At 41.1% G+C, this 16,756-nt stretch overlaps 1 protein-coding gene across 7 annotated transcripts in view; it reads left to right on the forward strand.

Annotated features, from left to right (window-relative positions):
• DRAM1 (DNA damage regulated autophagy modulator 1) overlaps positions 1-16,756 on the forward strand; it is a 68,833-nt gene that overhangs the window by 28,562 nt on the left and 23,515 nt on the right. For 2 of the 7 annotated variants that reach the window (XM_023257373.2, XM_045062241.1), the window contains exons 4-7: positions 1,797-1,974; positions 6,173-6,231; positions 10,235-10,327; positions 10,910-13,233. In XM_023257373.2, the coding sequence (XP_023113141.1) occupies positions 1,797-1,974; positions 6,173-6,231; positions 10,235-10,327; positions 10,910-10,954 (375 nt within the window). In that variant the 3' untranslated portion in view covers positions 10,955-13,233. Of the gene's footprint in view, positions 1-1,796; positions 1,993-5,069; positions 5,250-5,481; positions 5,587-6,172; positions 6,232-10,234; positions 10,328-10,909; positions 13,234-16,756 lie in introns of those variants that run through there. The other 5 variants (XR_006601013.1, XR_006601014.1, XR_006601015.1 and 2 more) reach the window with 4 other exon arrangements.

Consider the following 16,756-nt stretch of genomic DNA (forward strand, 5'->3'; position numbering starts at 1 on the left):
TAATACCCTCAGTATCCATCCATGTTGTCATAAATGGCAATACTTCTTTCTTTTTTTATGGCTTAATAGTAATTGGTGTGTGTGTATCACATTTTAATTATCCGTTCATCCATTGAGGGACACTTAAGTTGTTTCTATGTTTCGCCTATTGTAAATAGTGCTGCTATGAACATGAGCATGCAGTTATCTATTCAAGAGAGTGATTTCATTTTCTTTGAATTATTGTTATTTTTCATTGTACTAAAATAATTGGCCATCTAAACCATTTTTAAGTGTACAGTTGAATGATTTTTTTTTAATTCTTAAAGTACTTAAATGTCTACAAATTTTTTAAAGGGCATAGTATGTATTTTATTTTCTATACATAACTTTCCTAAATCTGTATGCCATGCTAGGTATCCTAGGAATACAAAATCCATACCTAATAAATGAGTAATTGATAGGCCATGTTGCAAAATGTCAGTGCAGCCATATTTTATTATAACATAAATCAAGTTGTGGATTTTCCCCTATATTCCTAGGTTTGATACCAGGAAATAAATTTCCCTAGCAAATAAATTTGAAAGTGGTTTTTCTTTTTTTGTTTTCCTTAAAAAAATTTTTTTTTAATGTTTGTTTTTGAGACAGAGCATGAGCAAGGGGAGGGATAGAAAGAGAGGGAGACACAGAATCTGAAGCAGGCTCCAGGCTCTGAGCTGTCAGCACAGAGCCCGATGTGGGGCTTGAACTCACAAACTGCGAGATCAGACCGAAGTCAGACGCTTAACTGACTGAGCCACCCAGGCACCCCTGGTTTTTCTTTTTTTAATCTTCTTTTCCCATGTGGAGAATAAAGATTTGATATCAGTTTATTTTTGAACAGATGAAGAACACCATGGTTCTGGGGAAGCCTGGGTGACCCAGGTCAAAGAAAAGTCTGGGAGGGACAGGGTGTGGACAGTGGGGCCAGCAGGAGTCTGGGGCCCAAACCAGGCCCTCTTGGACAATACTTTCACTTCCCCCTTTGCAAAGCTCACATCTTCAAGTTCAACCAGAGACTCTGTCGTTCAATCCAATATCATAGTTATACCATAATTGTGCCCGTTGCACAATTAAAAGGAGCCTAAAGTGAGCTCCTTGAATGGTCTATCGTGAGCATGTTCGGGATCAATACCAGACTCTTTGCCTAGATTGGATGTAAGGGTGCCTTCTGGTTGAATTGGCTGGTTAGAGGATGTAGGGGTAGGGCCTTGACTTGAACCTACCTTGGCATGGCAAGGGCAGTGTCTTTACTTAGATTTGCATGTGCATGTGGGGAGAGACAAAGAGACTATTGGGGAGCAGGGAGCCTGAAAACCCGAAGCCACCCTTGGTACCTTCACGGAACCAGTTGCATGCTGTTAAATGAAATTCATCATATAATTTTCACTGCAAACCTGCAAGGCAGAAATTATTATGCCTATTTTACAGATAGAGACTGAGGTTATAAACTAACGTCACAGAACCCAGTGGCAGAGTTGAAATTTTTTTTATCTGGTTCTGCCAGACTCCAGAGCCCACCATATTCAACTCTCCCCCCTCGAAGGCAGATATCACTTTGTCCCTGTCCAGCATGCCCACGTTTGCTGTGGAACAACTAAGGGCATTTACTGCAGGGTCTGGAAGGCTTTTCTCTTGGTAGTCTTCTGCAGGCAGTTGCATTTTCCAAGGAGTGGTGGGTGCATCTGTGGCTTTGAGTGGACCAGCGTGGGTGGGTGCGTGGGCCTACTGCACGCGGACTCACGTGGAGTAACACCTGTTTGTGACTCTCTCTCCAGGAGTTAGCTGTCCCCCTGGTCCATGACGGCGGTGCCCTTTTGGCTTTTGTCTGTGGTGTGGTCTACACACTCCTGCAGTCCGTCATCTCTTACAAATCGTGTCCCCAGTGGAACAGCCTCTCCACGTGCCACGTGCGGATGGCCATCTCTGCCGTTTCCTGCGCAGCTGTGGTCCCCAGTATCCTTTTGCACATTTGTCAGTGTCTTCGAAAGCTTAACCCTTCTCCCTCGCCCCCAAAAAAGTATGAAAAAAAAAGGAAAAATTAACAGCCCCGTTTCCACATGCTTCAGAAGAACAACTGGTGGAAAAGTGTAAATCATTAAGAAAATATTTCCACATTGTGTTGTTATTTCAAAAGAATCTTTGTGGGGAATGGTGTGCAGGGAGAATGGAAACATGTCCAAACACTTAAGTCTGTTTCCTTTCCTCCCAACAGGGAAAATTTCATAAGCCATGTGAAAATATTTATTTTTCTTTGTAGTGCTTGGTCAAAGACACCAAATATTGATATTGTACTTAAAGTAATAGCCCTGTGAAGTCCCAAGGGGCTGTACTCTGCCCTCACCCTGCACGTAGGTGATTCATTAGATGGTCTGACTTACTCATCCATGTTAAGAGGTTTTAGAAAGCTCTCTATCATTTATTTCTAAATCACTCGAAATACATTTAGCCTTCTCTTGTTATCACTGATGCCAGTTTCAAAATGAAATCTCATTCCATTTTCGTATTCCACAATGTGAAAAGAAAATGTGAATTTTTATGCTTATGCATTCTGATTTAGAGGGAATGAGAGCTTGATCTTTCTCTCTTTCTTTCTAGAGCTATTTAACAGAAAAAAAAAAAAAAAAGCTGTGTCTTTAAGAGGTGGAAAATTCCCCATCTTTCAAAATACCATCTGTAGTCCTATCAGAGAAAACTGCAGAGGCATCAAAAAATGTTGATTCCTGTCAGATTGTAGAAAAATAGAAAACTATTTAATTAGTGGAAACTTTGTTAGTCTGGATTGAGTTGTATAAAGTGGGCAAGCTTGAGTAAAAATGCACCATGTGCTTCTAAATATTAAGCTCTGTGATTCTCCTTTAAACTAGAAGCTATACAAAATGTACAGTCTAAGTGTGATTTTGGGTTTCGTTTTGTTTTTTTCATCTTAGGGAAGGAAATTTTTGATTACAAAATTTCTAAGTACAGAGGAAGCAAATCCTAGTGTTGAGAAATTTAAACAAAATGCAGACCCTTGTTCCAGAGATGGTTCCTTCTCGATTCTTTGTTCTATTTATGGATTGAAGACACTCATGTTTGTCTTCAAATATAACTACTTTTAGCTTGTGTTAGTTGTAAAGTATATAGAAGTGTTTGTAGTGTTAAAACCAAAGTTCCTTCCTTGCTTCCAACTTTGGAGACACATCTCTAGATGGTAAAATTAGAGAGAATTTTAGCAGAATAAGGCTTTCAGCCATCAGAGTTTCACACACAAATAGTTCCCATTTTTAGGCAGCTCCAATGAGCCATGCCAAGGGACAGCTTTCCCACAGAAACAGATCATGTCCCTGTATTAAATTAACTTGAATGAATTCATCCATATGAAGAGTTCTTTTGTCTTAAACATTAGCAAGGTATTTATATTTCTTTACAAAGATTTCAAAGCATCTTTGAAATGCCCTTGTCTCTCCTTACTACAGTATTTCTGTGAAACACCATCATTTGACTACTGAAGAAACTGAAACAGAGAGTGAGGCTGGTTGCTAGGATCTTGCTTCTAAGCCCTTCCTGTGAGACTATCCATCTTGCACCTGGCTTCTAAAGCTTTCAAAACCTTCACAAAATCACTAACAGCATAAAGCCCAGGTTCCTTTTCTTGAGACCCATAATTTGAGACCTCATTTTACATTGTTTCTTCTGGACTTGCCTCCTTTCTGTTCTCAGCTTTCACCCGTTCTCTTCTACCTGGATGGATTATCTTCCTCCACCTTGTTTTCTAGAGCCTAGCTGTCCAGTATGGTAGCCATTAGCTACATGAGGCTACTGAGCGCTTGAAGTGTGGCTGGTCCACATGGAGATGTGCAGTAAGTGTAAAAACCACACTGATTTCAAAGATTTAAGAAGAAAGAAAAGGAGAATATAAAATACGTCACATTACTTCTTTATATTATTGCATGTTGAAATGATACCATTTTTGATATATTGAGTTAGATAAGATATATTATTAAAATTAATTTCATTTGGTTTTATTTATGTATTAAGATTTATTTTTATTTATTTTTTAATTTTTTTATTTTGGGGAGAGTGCATGCTCAAGTGGGGGAGGGGCAGGGGGAGAGAATAGGAGAATCTTTTTTTTTTTAACTTCATTTTTTATTTTTTAAAATTTACATCCAAATTAGTTAGCATATAGTGAAGCAATGATTTCAGGAGTATATTCCTTAATTCCCCTTACCCAGTTAGCCCATCCTCCCCTCCCACAACCCCTCCACTAACCCTCTTTTTGTTCCCCATATTTAAGAGTCTCTTCTGTTTTTCCTCCTCCCCGTTTTTATATTATTTTTGTTTCCCTTCCCTTATGTTCATCTGTTTTGTTTCTTAAAGTCCTCATATGAGTGAAGTCATATGATTTTTGTCTTTCTCTGACTGACTAATTTCACTTAGCACAATACCCTCCAGTTCCATCCACATAGTTGCAAATGGCAAGATTTCATTCTTTTTGATTGCTGAGTAATACTCCATTGTGTATATATATTTATATACATACCACATTTTCTTTATCCGAGAATGGGAGAATCTTAAGCAGGTTCCACACTCAGCACGGAATCCAACGTGGGGTTCAATCCCATGATCCTGGGATTATGACCTGAGCCAAAATCAAAAGTCGGACGTTCAACCTATAGCCACCCAGACGCCCCTAAGATTTTATTTTTAAGTAATCTCTACACCCAACAGGGGGCTTGATCTCACAACCCCGAGATCAAGAGTCACATGCTCTACTGACTGAGCCAGCCAGACACCCCCTCATTTGGTTCTTTTTAGGGTTTTTTTTTTTGTTGTTGTTTGTTTGTTTGTTTTTTACTGTGGCTACTATAGTAGAATATTTTAAATTACGCATGTGGCTGGCATTAATTTCTGGGGTGACGCTGCTCTAGAGAGCTCCTCAAGCCTCAACTCAGATTAGGCTCAACTCAGTGAAGCCTTTCCTGACCCCTCACACCCCATTCCACTCTGAACTCATTGTTTTCCCTCTGAGTCATCACTGTGCCCCGTTCTTTTCTGTCTTAATGCAGCACATTCCCTGGGCTTCGTCCGACAAGGCTGTGATGTTTCCAAGAGCTGACACCAAGTCTGTTTTTCCAGAGTTTTCTCTATCTCCCCCTTCCTCCCCACCAGCATGGTACCTGATGCACAGAAGATAGGACTCAAGAACAAAGAATTAAGAGACTTTTAAACTATTAGAAACAGATATGGTAATGACATGATCAGAGAATCTTCTATGCTTTCTACTCCTTTTATTTTGAGAAACCGAGAAGTGTTAAGAATTGCAAAATATTGGGGGGTGGGGAGGGCAGGGAGAGGAGATGCTGACTCTGTATTCAGAGGAAGTTCTAAACTTGGCATTGACTCTAAGCTTTGAATTCGTCTGTTTGCAAAAGCATTTTAAGAGCATCTCATCTCTAGCCTTCTCTTTTGCCTTCTAAGCTCCATCAGAATGGCTGTCCCCGCCTTTGTGCAGTCAACGGAGGCTCTGGCCTCAGTCCTGGGCACTGTTTGACTGGCCTCTCAGGGTATCTCCTAAGGTCAGAGGTAGGACATTGTCTCTTTGATTTGTACACCCTTTGGGCCAGGAAAGAAGGGCTCTGCTTATACCTGATTACTTGATGGGAAAAGTCTGTTTTTTAAAAACAGGAGTTTGAATCTTTACCTTGTTTTTGTAGACGAATCTTAGTAGTTTGTGGTGCTTTTGTACCTTGAAATGTTAATCTTTCCTTAAAGCTGTTGTCTTGAAAATAGTATTTTAGGGAAAGAGTATTTTTACTCAATACTTTTATTTAGGGAAAGCAGTATTTTAGGGGAAGAGTATTCAAAAAGAACGTATCTGGATGGCTGTGTCAGTCATTTTGACAAAATTTAAAAAGCAGAGTAGGGCATAATGTAGCCACAAATTAAAATTTTACTATACGTAACTGAAAAGGTATTGCTAAGGAATGACTGTATTTCCATCACAGTCTAATTTAAGGGTTGAGAGTATAAGAAGCTGATATAACTGGTTTGATTACAGAAATGTTGGTATTAATATTTTGACCCTGTGTGATAATTATTAGCAGAATAGTCTTAACATTCAAAGACCTGGTTTTTTTCTGGACTTTCCTTAACAATCTCCTTTTTTTAGTGATCGCCTGTGCTTCACTAATTTCTATAACCAAGCTGGAATGGAATCCAAAAGAAAAGGTAAAATTTAACTCAGTCTGATTGTTGAACATGGTTCCTGGGATTATTTTCAAAATTTTGAATTCCTAATTGAATTTCCTAATCAAAAGAGGTAGGGTAGGGGGTCAGTAAGAATTAAGGTGTATGGAGGGCAGAGGAAGCAGAGAATGTTAAGCAGAAAGGATGAGATCAGCTCCAGCATGGAGGGTAGTTTGTTTCAGGATGGCGTGGAAAATAAATGTGGTCAGGGCTATATTTGCAGGAGGGGAGTTGACGCAAAGTTTTTGAATAGGCAAGTACGTGGAAAGAAGATTAGCAGGGAGATATTAGTCAGAAGCAACCCTGGGATGAACGGATGAGGAGAGAGCCCGGAGTTAAGGTGGCAGGAAGAAGGCAGTTCTCTAGGCTTCAAATCAAGATTCGCCTAGGGGACTCAGCAGCACTCATTGTCAGGGAAATGAAAATCAAAACCACAATGAGATGTCACCTCGTTCTGACACCTGTCAGAATGGCTAAAATAAAAAACACACGAAACAAATGTTAAGGAGGATGTGAAAAGAAAGGGACCCTCATGCACTGTTGGTGGGAATGCAAACTGGTGCAGCCATTGTGGAAAGCAGGATGGAGGTTCCTCAAAAAGTTAAAAATAGAAGTACCATATGATCAAGTAATCATGCTACTGGGTATTTACCCAAAAAATACAAAAATTCTAATTCAAAAGGATAGATGCACCCCTATGTTTACTACATTATTTACAATAGCTAAATTATGGAAGTGGTCCAAATACTCATTGATAAATAAATGGATAAAGAAGATGTGGAATATATACACAATGAAACACTCAGCCATGAAAAGAATGAAATCTTGCTATTTACAACAACATGGATGGAGCCAGAGAGTATATACTAAGTGAAATAAGTCAGAGAAAGACAAATACCATATGATTTCCCTCATATGTGGCATTTAAAAAACAAATGAGCAAAGGGAAAAAGAGAGAGAGAGACAAACCAAGAAACAGACTTTTAACTATAGAGGATAAACAGATGATTAGCAGAGGGGAGGTGGGTAGAGGAATGGATGAAATAGGTGAAGGGGATTAAGAGTACACTAATCATGATGAACACTGAATAATATATGGAAATGTTGAACTATTATATTGTACACCTGAGATTAATATAACACTATATATTAACCATACAGAAATGAAAATTTAAAACTTTTAAAAATGGAATGAAAAAACGGGCATCTGGGTGGCTCACTCAATTGGTTAAGCATCTGACTCTTGATTTCAGCTGACAGTTTTGAGATCAAGCCCTGCGTAGGGCTCTATGCTGACAGCTCTGGAGTCTGCTTGGGATTCTCTTTTCCTCTCTCTCCGCCCCTCTCCTGCTCATGTGCGCGCGTGCACGCACACACACACACACACACTCTCTCTCTCTCTCCCTCTCTCTCTCAAAATAAATAAATAAACTAAGAAAAAAAAAAGGAAATAAAAAAATAAGCCTAGGGTGGAAGTAATATGGGGAAATATTTAATGGGTACTGGCAAGTGACAAATGAGAATAGAAGGACATGAATCAAAGAAGACTTCCAAGTGTTATCTTGGGGAAAGCAAAGAATCTGTCCCCATAAACAGAGAGAAGTAGGGTCCTGAACAGGAATAAATGATTCCATGGCCGGGGGCAGGTGGGGACTGGGTGGTTTGGTTTTAGAATTGTTGAATCTGAGGCTGTAGTGAAACATTAAAGAGAAATGTCCAGTTATTGTGAGGGACTAGACTGGGGTGGGGGGGCAACTGGGAACCATCAGGGCACAGGGTAGAGGGACTGGTAATTTCCAGCCCAAATGTCAGAACACCTGGAATTGAAGGTTTGGAGTTGAGATGGACTCATGCCATTGGCTACTCATAGTGGTGGCTCATCTAGATGCCACATAGGAAATGCATGATGCCCAGGAGAGGAGAGTTAGTGGGAGAATGGCAGTTTGGTTTTTAAGGACCAGGGAAGTTACCGATGTTTTTCAAAAGGCAGTTTCAGTAAAATGTTGGTATCAGAAGCCGATTGCAGGAGGTTAAAGAAATGGTGAGAGGGATGGTTCATTCATTCATCAGTCTAGTGTTTGGAGGTGTGAGGAAAGGGAGAAATAAGATGGTGGCTAGAGGGCCAGTGGGATCAGTGGATTTTCCACAACAGAGGACTGGGGCATGTGAGGAAGCCTGCAAGAGACAACAGAGAGACTGAAGATGGGGAGGAAAATAATGATCCAGACACAAGTTTTAAGAAAGTCCCTTCTGAAAGCCAGACCTCACAGCCAAGCAGCTTCCGGTGTATTTTTACCATTCAGCCACTGGGGGGAGGCATTTCACCACAAATCAAACAAACCAGCTGCTGGGAAGGATTCATCAGAGTATATATATCCCCCAGGCAGTTGAAAATTGCTTTTTATTTTGTCTTCTATCTTAAAAATATGAAAAGTACCACATTTTTGTTCACTCCATAAATTACCATGCTATGCTTGTGTTGCTTTCTGTTCCCAATATCAAGGAATGCACACAAAACCCTTTGCATTAATTCACTGAATGGAATAATCAGTTAGGTACTTCCCTAGACTTCTGTGGAATGCTTGGGAACTTTATAGCACATTCCTGTGCATTGACTTACTTGGGAGGGAGTGTAAGAATTATAATATCATTGTCTCATTTTATTTTATTATTTTTTAAAAATTTCTTTTTAATACTTATTGCTTACTTATTTTTGAGAGACAGATGGAGCCTGTGTGGGGGAGGGGCAGAGAGAGAGGGAGACAGAATCTGAAGCAGGCTCCAGGCTCTGAGCTGTCAGCACAGAGCCCGATGTGGGGCTCGAATTTGTAAGCTTCAGTATTATGACCTGAGCTAAAACTGGATGCTTAACCAACTGAGCCACCCAGGCACCCTTATAATATCATTGTCTCATTAAAAAAAAAAAAACCAGTTTATTTATTTTGAGAGTTGGTGGTGGGGGACAGAGGAGGGTCAGAGAGAGTAAGAGAGAGAGAATCCCAAGCAGGCTCTGAAGCACTGTCAGCACAGAGCCTGACATGGAGCTAGAACTCCCAAATCGTGAGATCATGACCTGAGCCGAAGTCAGACGCTTGACGGACTGAGCCACCCAGGTGCCCCTAAAAATGCTTTTAAAGTAATTTACCGCATTTAAAAATCAGGAGAGATCACATACACAAACACACAAACACAGGCTTTTTTCTGAATCTCTCAAAGCAACACTGGACTCACAGTTTCCTATTTGAGGAAAACGGAATTGAGCCGATGAGGAGTGGGCTCTCAGTCCTCCCTCTCTTTTTGCAATCATCAGTTCCATTTATTTTTATTAATTCTCTGGCCCACATAGGAGAAACCCCCAATTAAAGCCTTCCATTCTTTCATCCCTGCCCCCAATAAGATAGTTAACGTGTAGATGTCTCATTAGCCTGTGCTTTGTGGCTGTTTACCTTACAGTGTTAAGCAGAATTAGGTTCTAAATGGACATTTTGTATAGTAACAGGAAATGTAACACCAAGTGGTGACAGCCAGTCTCCTCCAGGTGTGAGAGCTCATTCTGTTTTAACAAGGGCCCAAAGGCTGACTAGATAGATGTTTTTAGGCATGCCTTTGAACTTTGGGATTCCTTAGCAGTGGGAGAGCAAGTCATGCCTTGAATGGAAAGTTCTTTCTTCCCTTGAGTCCAAGTATGTTTCTCAGCCATTTTGTGGCCCTTATTCTGCCTTTTGAAGTGTACAGACTAGGTTGTAAAACCAGAGTGTCCGAGAGCCCCAAGAACTTTTGGGATAATTGCATTCACATTCGCATTGGGCAGGTGCCCTCATTGGACAGGTGTTCATCTCCCTGGCCTTTCACTGCCTTTTCTCAAGGGGTTGATTTATGCTCATCAGACAAGGTTTTCATTTGGTCTGACCAGCGTTGTATTTCAATACATACAGTATGGTGAAGGTATTTAGGCTAAATTCTGTTTCTTTATTGTTGCTATTAGGATTATATATATCACGTAGTGAGTGCAATCTGTGAATGGACAGTGGCCTTTGGTTTTATTTTCTACTTCCTAACATTCATCCATGATTTCCAGGTAGGTATTTACCAATTCAAATGTTATAAATTGCTGACAATTAGGATTAGGAGAAATCCATAGAACATTTCTTACACTAAAAAAATAAAAATTTAAAAATTAAAAAAATTAAGAAAGCACTATCTGTCTTTTTACCCTTATGTGTTTGAAAAACATGTAAATATTAAGGGAAGCATCTTTAACAGCTCTCCCAACAATGAAATTCTCATATGTCCTCTGCCACTAGATGCCTATAGTCAGATATCTTGGTTATGAGCTTTTTGAAGGCCTCATTTACTAGTTCCGAATAATAGGAAATATGTCCATTTAATAAACAAAAATTTGTTGTGGAAAATGTTCCCAAGATAGAGAGAAGGTAGGACCTTATCAGGTTTGACAACAAGGAAGATCTTACATTTTGAAACAAGTGAATTCTTAGCTGAAAGGATATAGAAGAAAGCCAAGAAAACTCTTTAAGACCCAACTCGAACTCTGCAGAAACCATAGTGAGGTCATCTCTGAAGGGGTGGGGCAAAGCTTTTGGGAGTCCATAGCTGGCACCAATGTACCTCCTTTGAAACCTTTTTCTTCTGTCTTTAATAGAGTGTCACCCTAAGGATATCCACAGAAATCAATGATGATATTTGAAGAAAGAAGAATTATATGTCACTCAGTGAAAGTCGCAGGCAATTTCTGGAAGTGGTACAGAGGAGGATCTTAATGCTGCCCTGTGTGGAACGCATCTGCAGTACATCCGGGACGTGAATTTCATTAAGAATTCCCAATAGTTGTACTATTTCCAAAGGTATGTTTTCATAGCGAGTGTAGAGCATTTGTGACATCGTAGCAATGTTTTTATAATTTTCTAAGTAGACACTTTTTTGTATTAACAAATTCATTACAGAGAAGATAAGGTGTTACAGAAAATGGACAGCTCTTGTTTTTGCACAGATTCTGTTTTGTTTTCTTTGTGTGTGATTGGTGCGAATACACTAAATAAGGAATTCACTAAGAAGTAAAATCAGGGCATATTCATTTAAAATCTTTATTTTTAGAGCATGAACTGTCTAATTTTGTATCACGAGAACACTTACAAAATTTGATTTATAATGATCGCAATGATTTAGTTAACAAATTAACACTATCAAGGATACTCTGATTTTTATGTGAACTAAGCAAAATGCTTCTGCTGAAAGGCCTTACTATCTCTATGCACATTAACTCTAAGTGAACACAGAAGACCTCAGGTTTTAAATTCCGCCCCCCATGGGCCTCCCTGCCCACAGAGCCACAGTGTTTACCCTTGCTGCTGACTGGCATGCCATAGTGGGCCTAATTCCAGGTGGGATGAATTCAGCAAGGCAGATTAGAAAAACCTTAGAACAACCAGAAAATGGAAACAAGCACCTGACAAGAAAGCCTCGATGGATTCTGGATCATTGTCCTTGCTGGATGAGCAAGGATGGAAGGTATCTCAGGGACCGTTTGTGGAAGAGATGGATTGTGGGAAGACCTCTGGTTAATACGAACCCTCCACAAAAGCCAAGCTGTGACAAGCATTAAAAAGACCATTTGTAAAGGTACCCTTTGTTGTAACTGGCATAAATTGATATATAGTCTGACTCAGAAGCTGAAACTCACATCTCGAATTTATTTCATGGCAGTAAACCTGTGGAAGAGCATGTAGGTCTGAGAGAGGAGAGGGGAGAAGGTAGAGGGTGCAGTTTATTTGATCCTTCTTTTTATGCCTGTAGCTGGATGTTTGCATACCTCACGAAATGTGAACCTGGTCCTTTGTTAAGACCTACACAACCTACACACTCCACCGTCTCACCCAGATCACAAATGACAAATGAAAAGCAAATCATTCCAGAACAAGAAGCGGGCCTTGACATGTTAAGGCTTAGGTTTGAAAACTGAAGAGAAGGCCTTCCTTCAAAGACCCTCCAGACCACAAACCTCCATCTGGCCAAGTGGGTCCAGACCTTGAGTTCATTTGCCAGGGCCAGAACTTGGACAGCCTGGGAGGGAATCCAGGAGCGGTGAACACATCATGGCTCTTCAATAAATATTTACCGAGTGAATGAAGCAGTCGGCCACCTCAGCAACAACAAACTGTGTTGCCTGTATTCAGCAGTGAGAACCTGATAACCATGTCTGAGTCTGTTACAACTTGTCGTGATGCTGTGGGTCCCCATAGTAACACTGGAACTGAAAGACTGACTGAAGCTCTGGCAAGCATTCATTATCTTGAAGATGGGGGGAAAATGTCACATTCCTGTGCCGTGAAACCTGGAGGAGAATGAGTCCTCAGCTGGGACTCACTTTGAATAGACTTTTCTTATCTGCACTTCTCATGATGCATTATTATTCTTCATGTCCGTATCTCTCCATGAGATAGATTGGCAGAGTATGTGCCTTGATCTTTATCTTTGTAAATCAGGCGTTTACCAGGATGCCTCCTGGTACACAGCAGGTGCTCAATAAATACTCATGAATGCATGAATGAATGAGTGAACAAGTGAAGGAATGACTAGGGGTATTTGTAGTGCTGCATAGTGAGATTTACACTGGTTTACTAGTTAAGTGATAAACAAATGGTCTGTATCACTCAGTAATGTTGACTGTTTTGCTTTGTGTACTGTAAACATTTCAGTTGTTTGGGCTTCACGACCCTGTGCCAACTCTCTTCAACCTGGACAGTTACCACCAAAATTGTTACATGGGATAGACAAAACGGTACACCTGGCTTGCCAAACTGAGAATGCCAAAAATCACTCCAGACAATCACATTCTGCTGGTTCCCTGAAACCCCTAAAGCTGGTCTCATCCACATTTATGGTATTATTTCTAATTTCCATGACTTTGCATTTCCTTGGCCCTCTTGGCTAAAAGAGTAGAATAAAATGAAATATTTCTTTATTTTAGTAATTTGTGTTTCTGTTCAATTATAACATGTTGACTAGGTACTACCATGAAGTGTGTATATCCAGGGAACAATTCTAGCTCCACTTGGACTCTATAGAGGTAGAATTTAAACTCTATGTTTTCTTAATTCTTACATCTTTGCATGTGGGCACAGTGGTTCATCTTTGTAGAGACTCAAACATTAGTATCAGAAGTTCATATCAGTCTGGACTCTTAGAGTTGATGGTGCCAGAAATCCAACTCAAATTTGTTGAGGAAGAAAGGGGCATCTGTTGACTCAAGTGACTGAGAAGTCCACGGGTACAGCTGGCTTTAGGGATGGCTGGTCTGAAAGTGGCACCAGAACTCCATTTCTTCTCTCCCTCTTGCAGCTCTGCTTTTTCTCTCTATTGACATCATTCTCAGGCAGGTTTTCCCCCGGTGGAAGTGAGATGGCTTCTAGAAGCTCCAGGCCTACAACCTGTCCAGCAGAAAGAGAAGACTTCTCAATAGTTCCATCAAAAGCCTGGGAGTTAAAGCTCATTATCTCTGACTGGCTGGCTTGGGTCACATGCCCATGCCCAGCTCAGGGAAGTATGATGCTCTGATTAGTCAGCCTTGTGTCACCTGTCCACCTCCGGACAGGTCAACTCTGTCTGAGATGCTGAGCTGATGGTGGGTGAAAGTTGTTTTTCAGAAGAAAGGAACGGGAAATGGATCTGGGACAGACACAAAGCAGTAGATTCCGTCATGGAATTAAAGCTTTCCCCCAAACCCCCACACCAGATGTCTTGGGTGGTACCACACGACAACTTGTTTCCAAGTAAAGCAAATTATACTCGCTGACAACCTTTTCAGGTTAAAAAAAAAAGTAAACATCAGCCACTTAGGTAACAAACAGGCCTTCAGTTAACTTCAAAGTTATATATTTTCAAGCTTTTTGTGTTTTTATTTCACCCCCATGTGTCTGGTCAGGCAGTCAGTTATCACATTTCTCAGAAGAGGAAACTAAGGCAAAGAGAAGCTCTGTGATATGCAAGAGGTTCTACTGTGGGATGGCAACAGATCCCGGTCTGGGACCCTTGTTTTCCTGATTTCTAATCAAGTGGGTCTTTTTCTTTCTTTCTTCCTTTTTTTTTTAAACACTAACGGAGGATTCCACAGAAATTGCATTTCACAAACCAAATTAAGTACATCAGTGTTGTGCCGTGTTTGGGTTTCCTAACATCCCTTGCATGTGGCATTGTCCCATGTTCTCATTCTTTCGCTCAGTTGGAGACATGCTGGTGTGGTGTTTGGGCCCTGGAATGAGGAAGGGGGAGCGGGAGGGAGATAAGTGGCATCCCATTCTCTCCCACTCCCTGATTCTGGCAAGTCAGTAAGCCCAGCCGTCTCCCCACACACATATTCTTGGTCTGGCTCTGAACGCCCGGCATTCTCAAGGCCGGAATGTCATGCATTTGCGTCCTGTCTGTTGCATAAGAGAGCAACCACAGCCTCAAGCCCTGGAGGAGAAGCTTCTGGCTCTCCTTGGTCACCCCCAGGAGACTCATCTTCTAAAGCGAAGGGCAGCAGGATGCCAGACCCATACTGGGGGGTGGCGGTGACTTCCAAAATCGATGCCCAGAAAATGCTGAACGAGGTACCAACCATCTGCTCTGAGAATTGAGCCAGGGTGCCATCAGACACGTAGTAAGCCCACAGTTAGTCCCTCGGCAGTGAGGAGTGCTCTGTGCCCCACTGTCCCCGAAGCCAGCTCTGCCTCTGAACTCTTGGGTTACAAGAGTTGACAGAGTCTTTTGAACTTCGATAAACTTGATAAGGATTTCTGATGCGTAGCCCTGTAAGAGCCCTGACTGATAGGCCTTACCATCCTGGGGTGGAAAGATAATTTCTAGATAGGTGGGGATTCAGCTGCTCCCATTCCCAGCCCTTACTTCCTGAACCATTTGTTATTTAAAAATTTTTGAATCAGTAATAGTATTCAGGGGATTCAAAAATCAAAACAAAATAAAAAGGTATTCTGTGAAAAGCCTTTGTACTCTTCCTTTATCCACACTTACTCCATACACCTCTCTTTTTGCAGATAGCCACTTTTTATGAAAATACAAGCGGAAACACTTTTTAAAATGTTTCCCTTTTAACTTCTGCCACCAACGTAGCATACTGTACCGACAGCTTTGAGCCTTCCTTTTTTTGACTAAGCAATGGGTCTTGGAGATGCTTCCTTATCAATACAGAGAGCTTCCTTATTTTTTTAGTTGGTTCTGTGTTACACCTGCATTGCATTCCATTGTGTGGCTGTGCCATCATTTATTTAACAAGTCCCCTGTTTGATGAGCTATCGTGTGGTTCCCAGACTCCTGCATGACCTTGTACATACATCATTTCATGCACGTGCGAGGAAATCTGTGGGAGAAATTCCCATAAGCGGGAATGCTGGGACAAATGGCAACTGGGTTTGTAATTTGGCAAATATAGTCATCTTGCCTTTAGAACCTTTTTACTTGATCATTTTTTTTTTGTTGGGAAATCTTTCCAACTATTTCACCCTTCCTTCTAAACTGAGGATCCTGATTGTAAGTTCACCTTTGCAGGGGTGAGTCAGTCATTCATCGACAGGCACAGATGTGGATTCTGGGGTAGATGGTGTGGGACAGAGGCAGGCTGACCGTGTCACTGTTCTTCTACAAACACTCTCCCTCTTTGTTCCCCCGTTTTATTTAAGCACCTAAGGCAGGGAGGGCAAGGCTGTTTGCTCCCCTCTCTGTGGACGGCAGGACTCTCTTCTCTCTCCTCCCCAAAGGCTCCACCTCTTCTCGTTTTCATGGTCAAAAGTGTCTCCATCTCACTTGGGGTTTTCACTGTGATCTTGCACTTTTGTCATTGCCTCTTCTAATCTTGTGCTTCTTCTACCCACTTTCTGGCAACTCTTTGAAGGGCTACTATTCACTTACACTTTCTTCTGAGAATACTTTGCTTTTTTAGACCTCAGTCATCAATCACAATATCCTTTTTCCCCTTTCTGGCAGACAGACTCATGACCGAACACCAGGGAGAATTCACAGATCCTTTGGCCCTCCCTGACCCCTTGGCTTGGTGGTCATTGCGGAATGGCCCAAGTGGGTGGGGGATACAGCAATGCAGGAGCCACAAAGAGAGAGAGGAAACTCCAGCTTTGAGAAACTGAAAAAAACTTATTTAGAAATAATAGGTTTTAATTTTTCCTCAATGTACCTTTTATGCTATTTTTTAAATGTTTATTTATTTTGAGAGAGAGATGGAGAGAGAGACAGAGAGAGCGCGTGTGGGTGGAGAAGGGGCAGGGAGAGAGAGAGAGTGAAAGAGAGATAGAGGGAGAGAGACAAAATCCCAAGCAGGCTCCGTGCTATCAGAGTGGAACCCAACATGGAGCTGGATCCTATGAACCGTGAGATCATGTTCTGAGCTGAAACTAAGAGTCAGATGCTTAACCAGCTGAGCCACCCAAGCAACCCCCTTTTATGCCATTTAAAATATTTACACGTTTTACTTTTTAAAGTG

This window comes from Felis catus, chromosome B4, assembly GCF_018350175.1.
Source record: "Felis catus isolate Fca126 chromosome B4, F.catus_Fca126_mat1.0, whole genome shotgun sequence".
Taxonomy (NCBI): Eukaryota; Metazoa; Chordata; class Mammalia; order Carnivora; family Felidae; genus Felis; species Felis catus.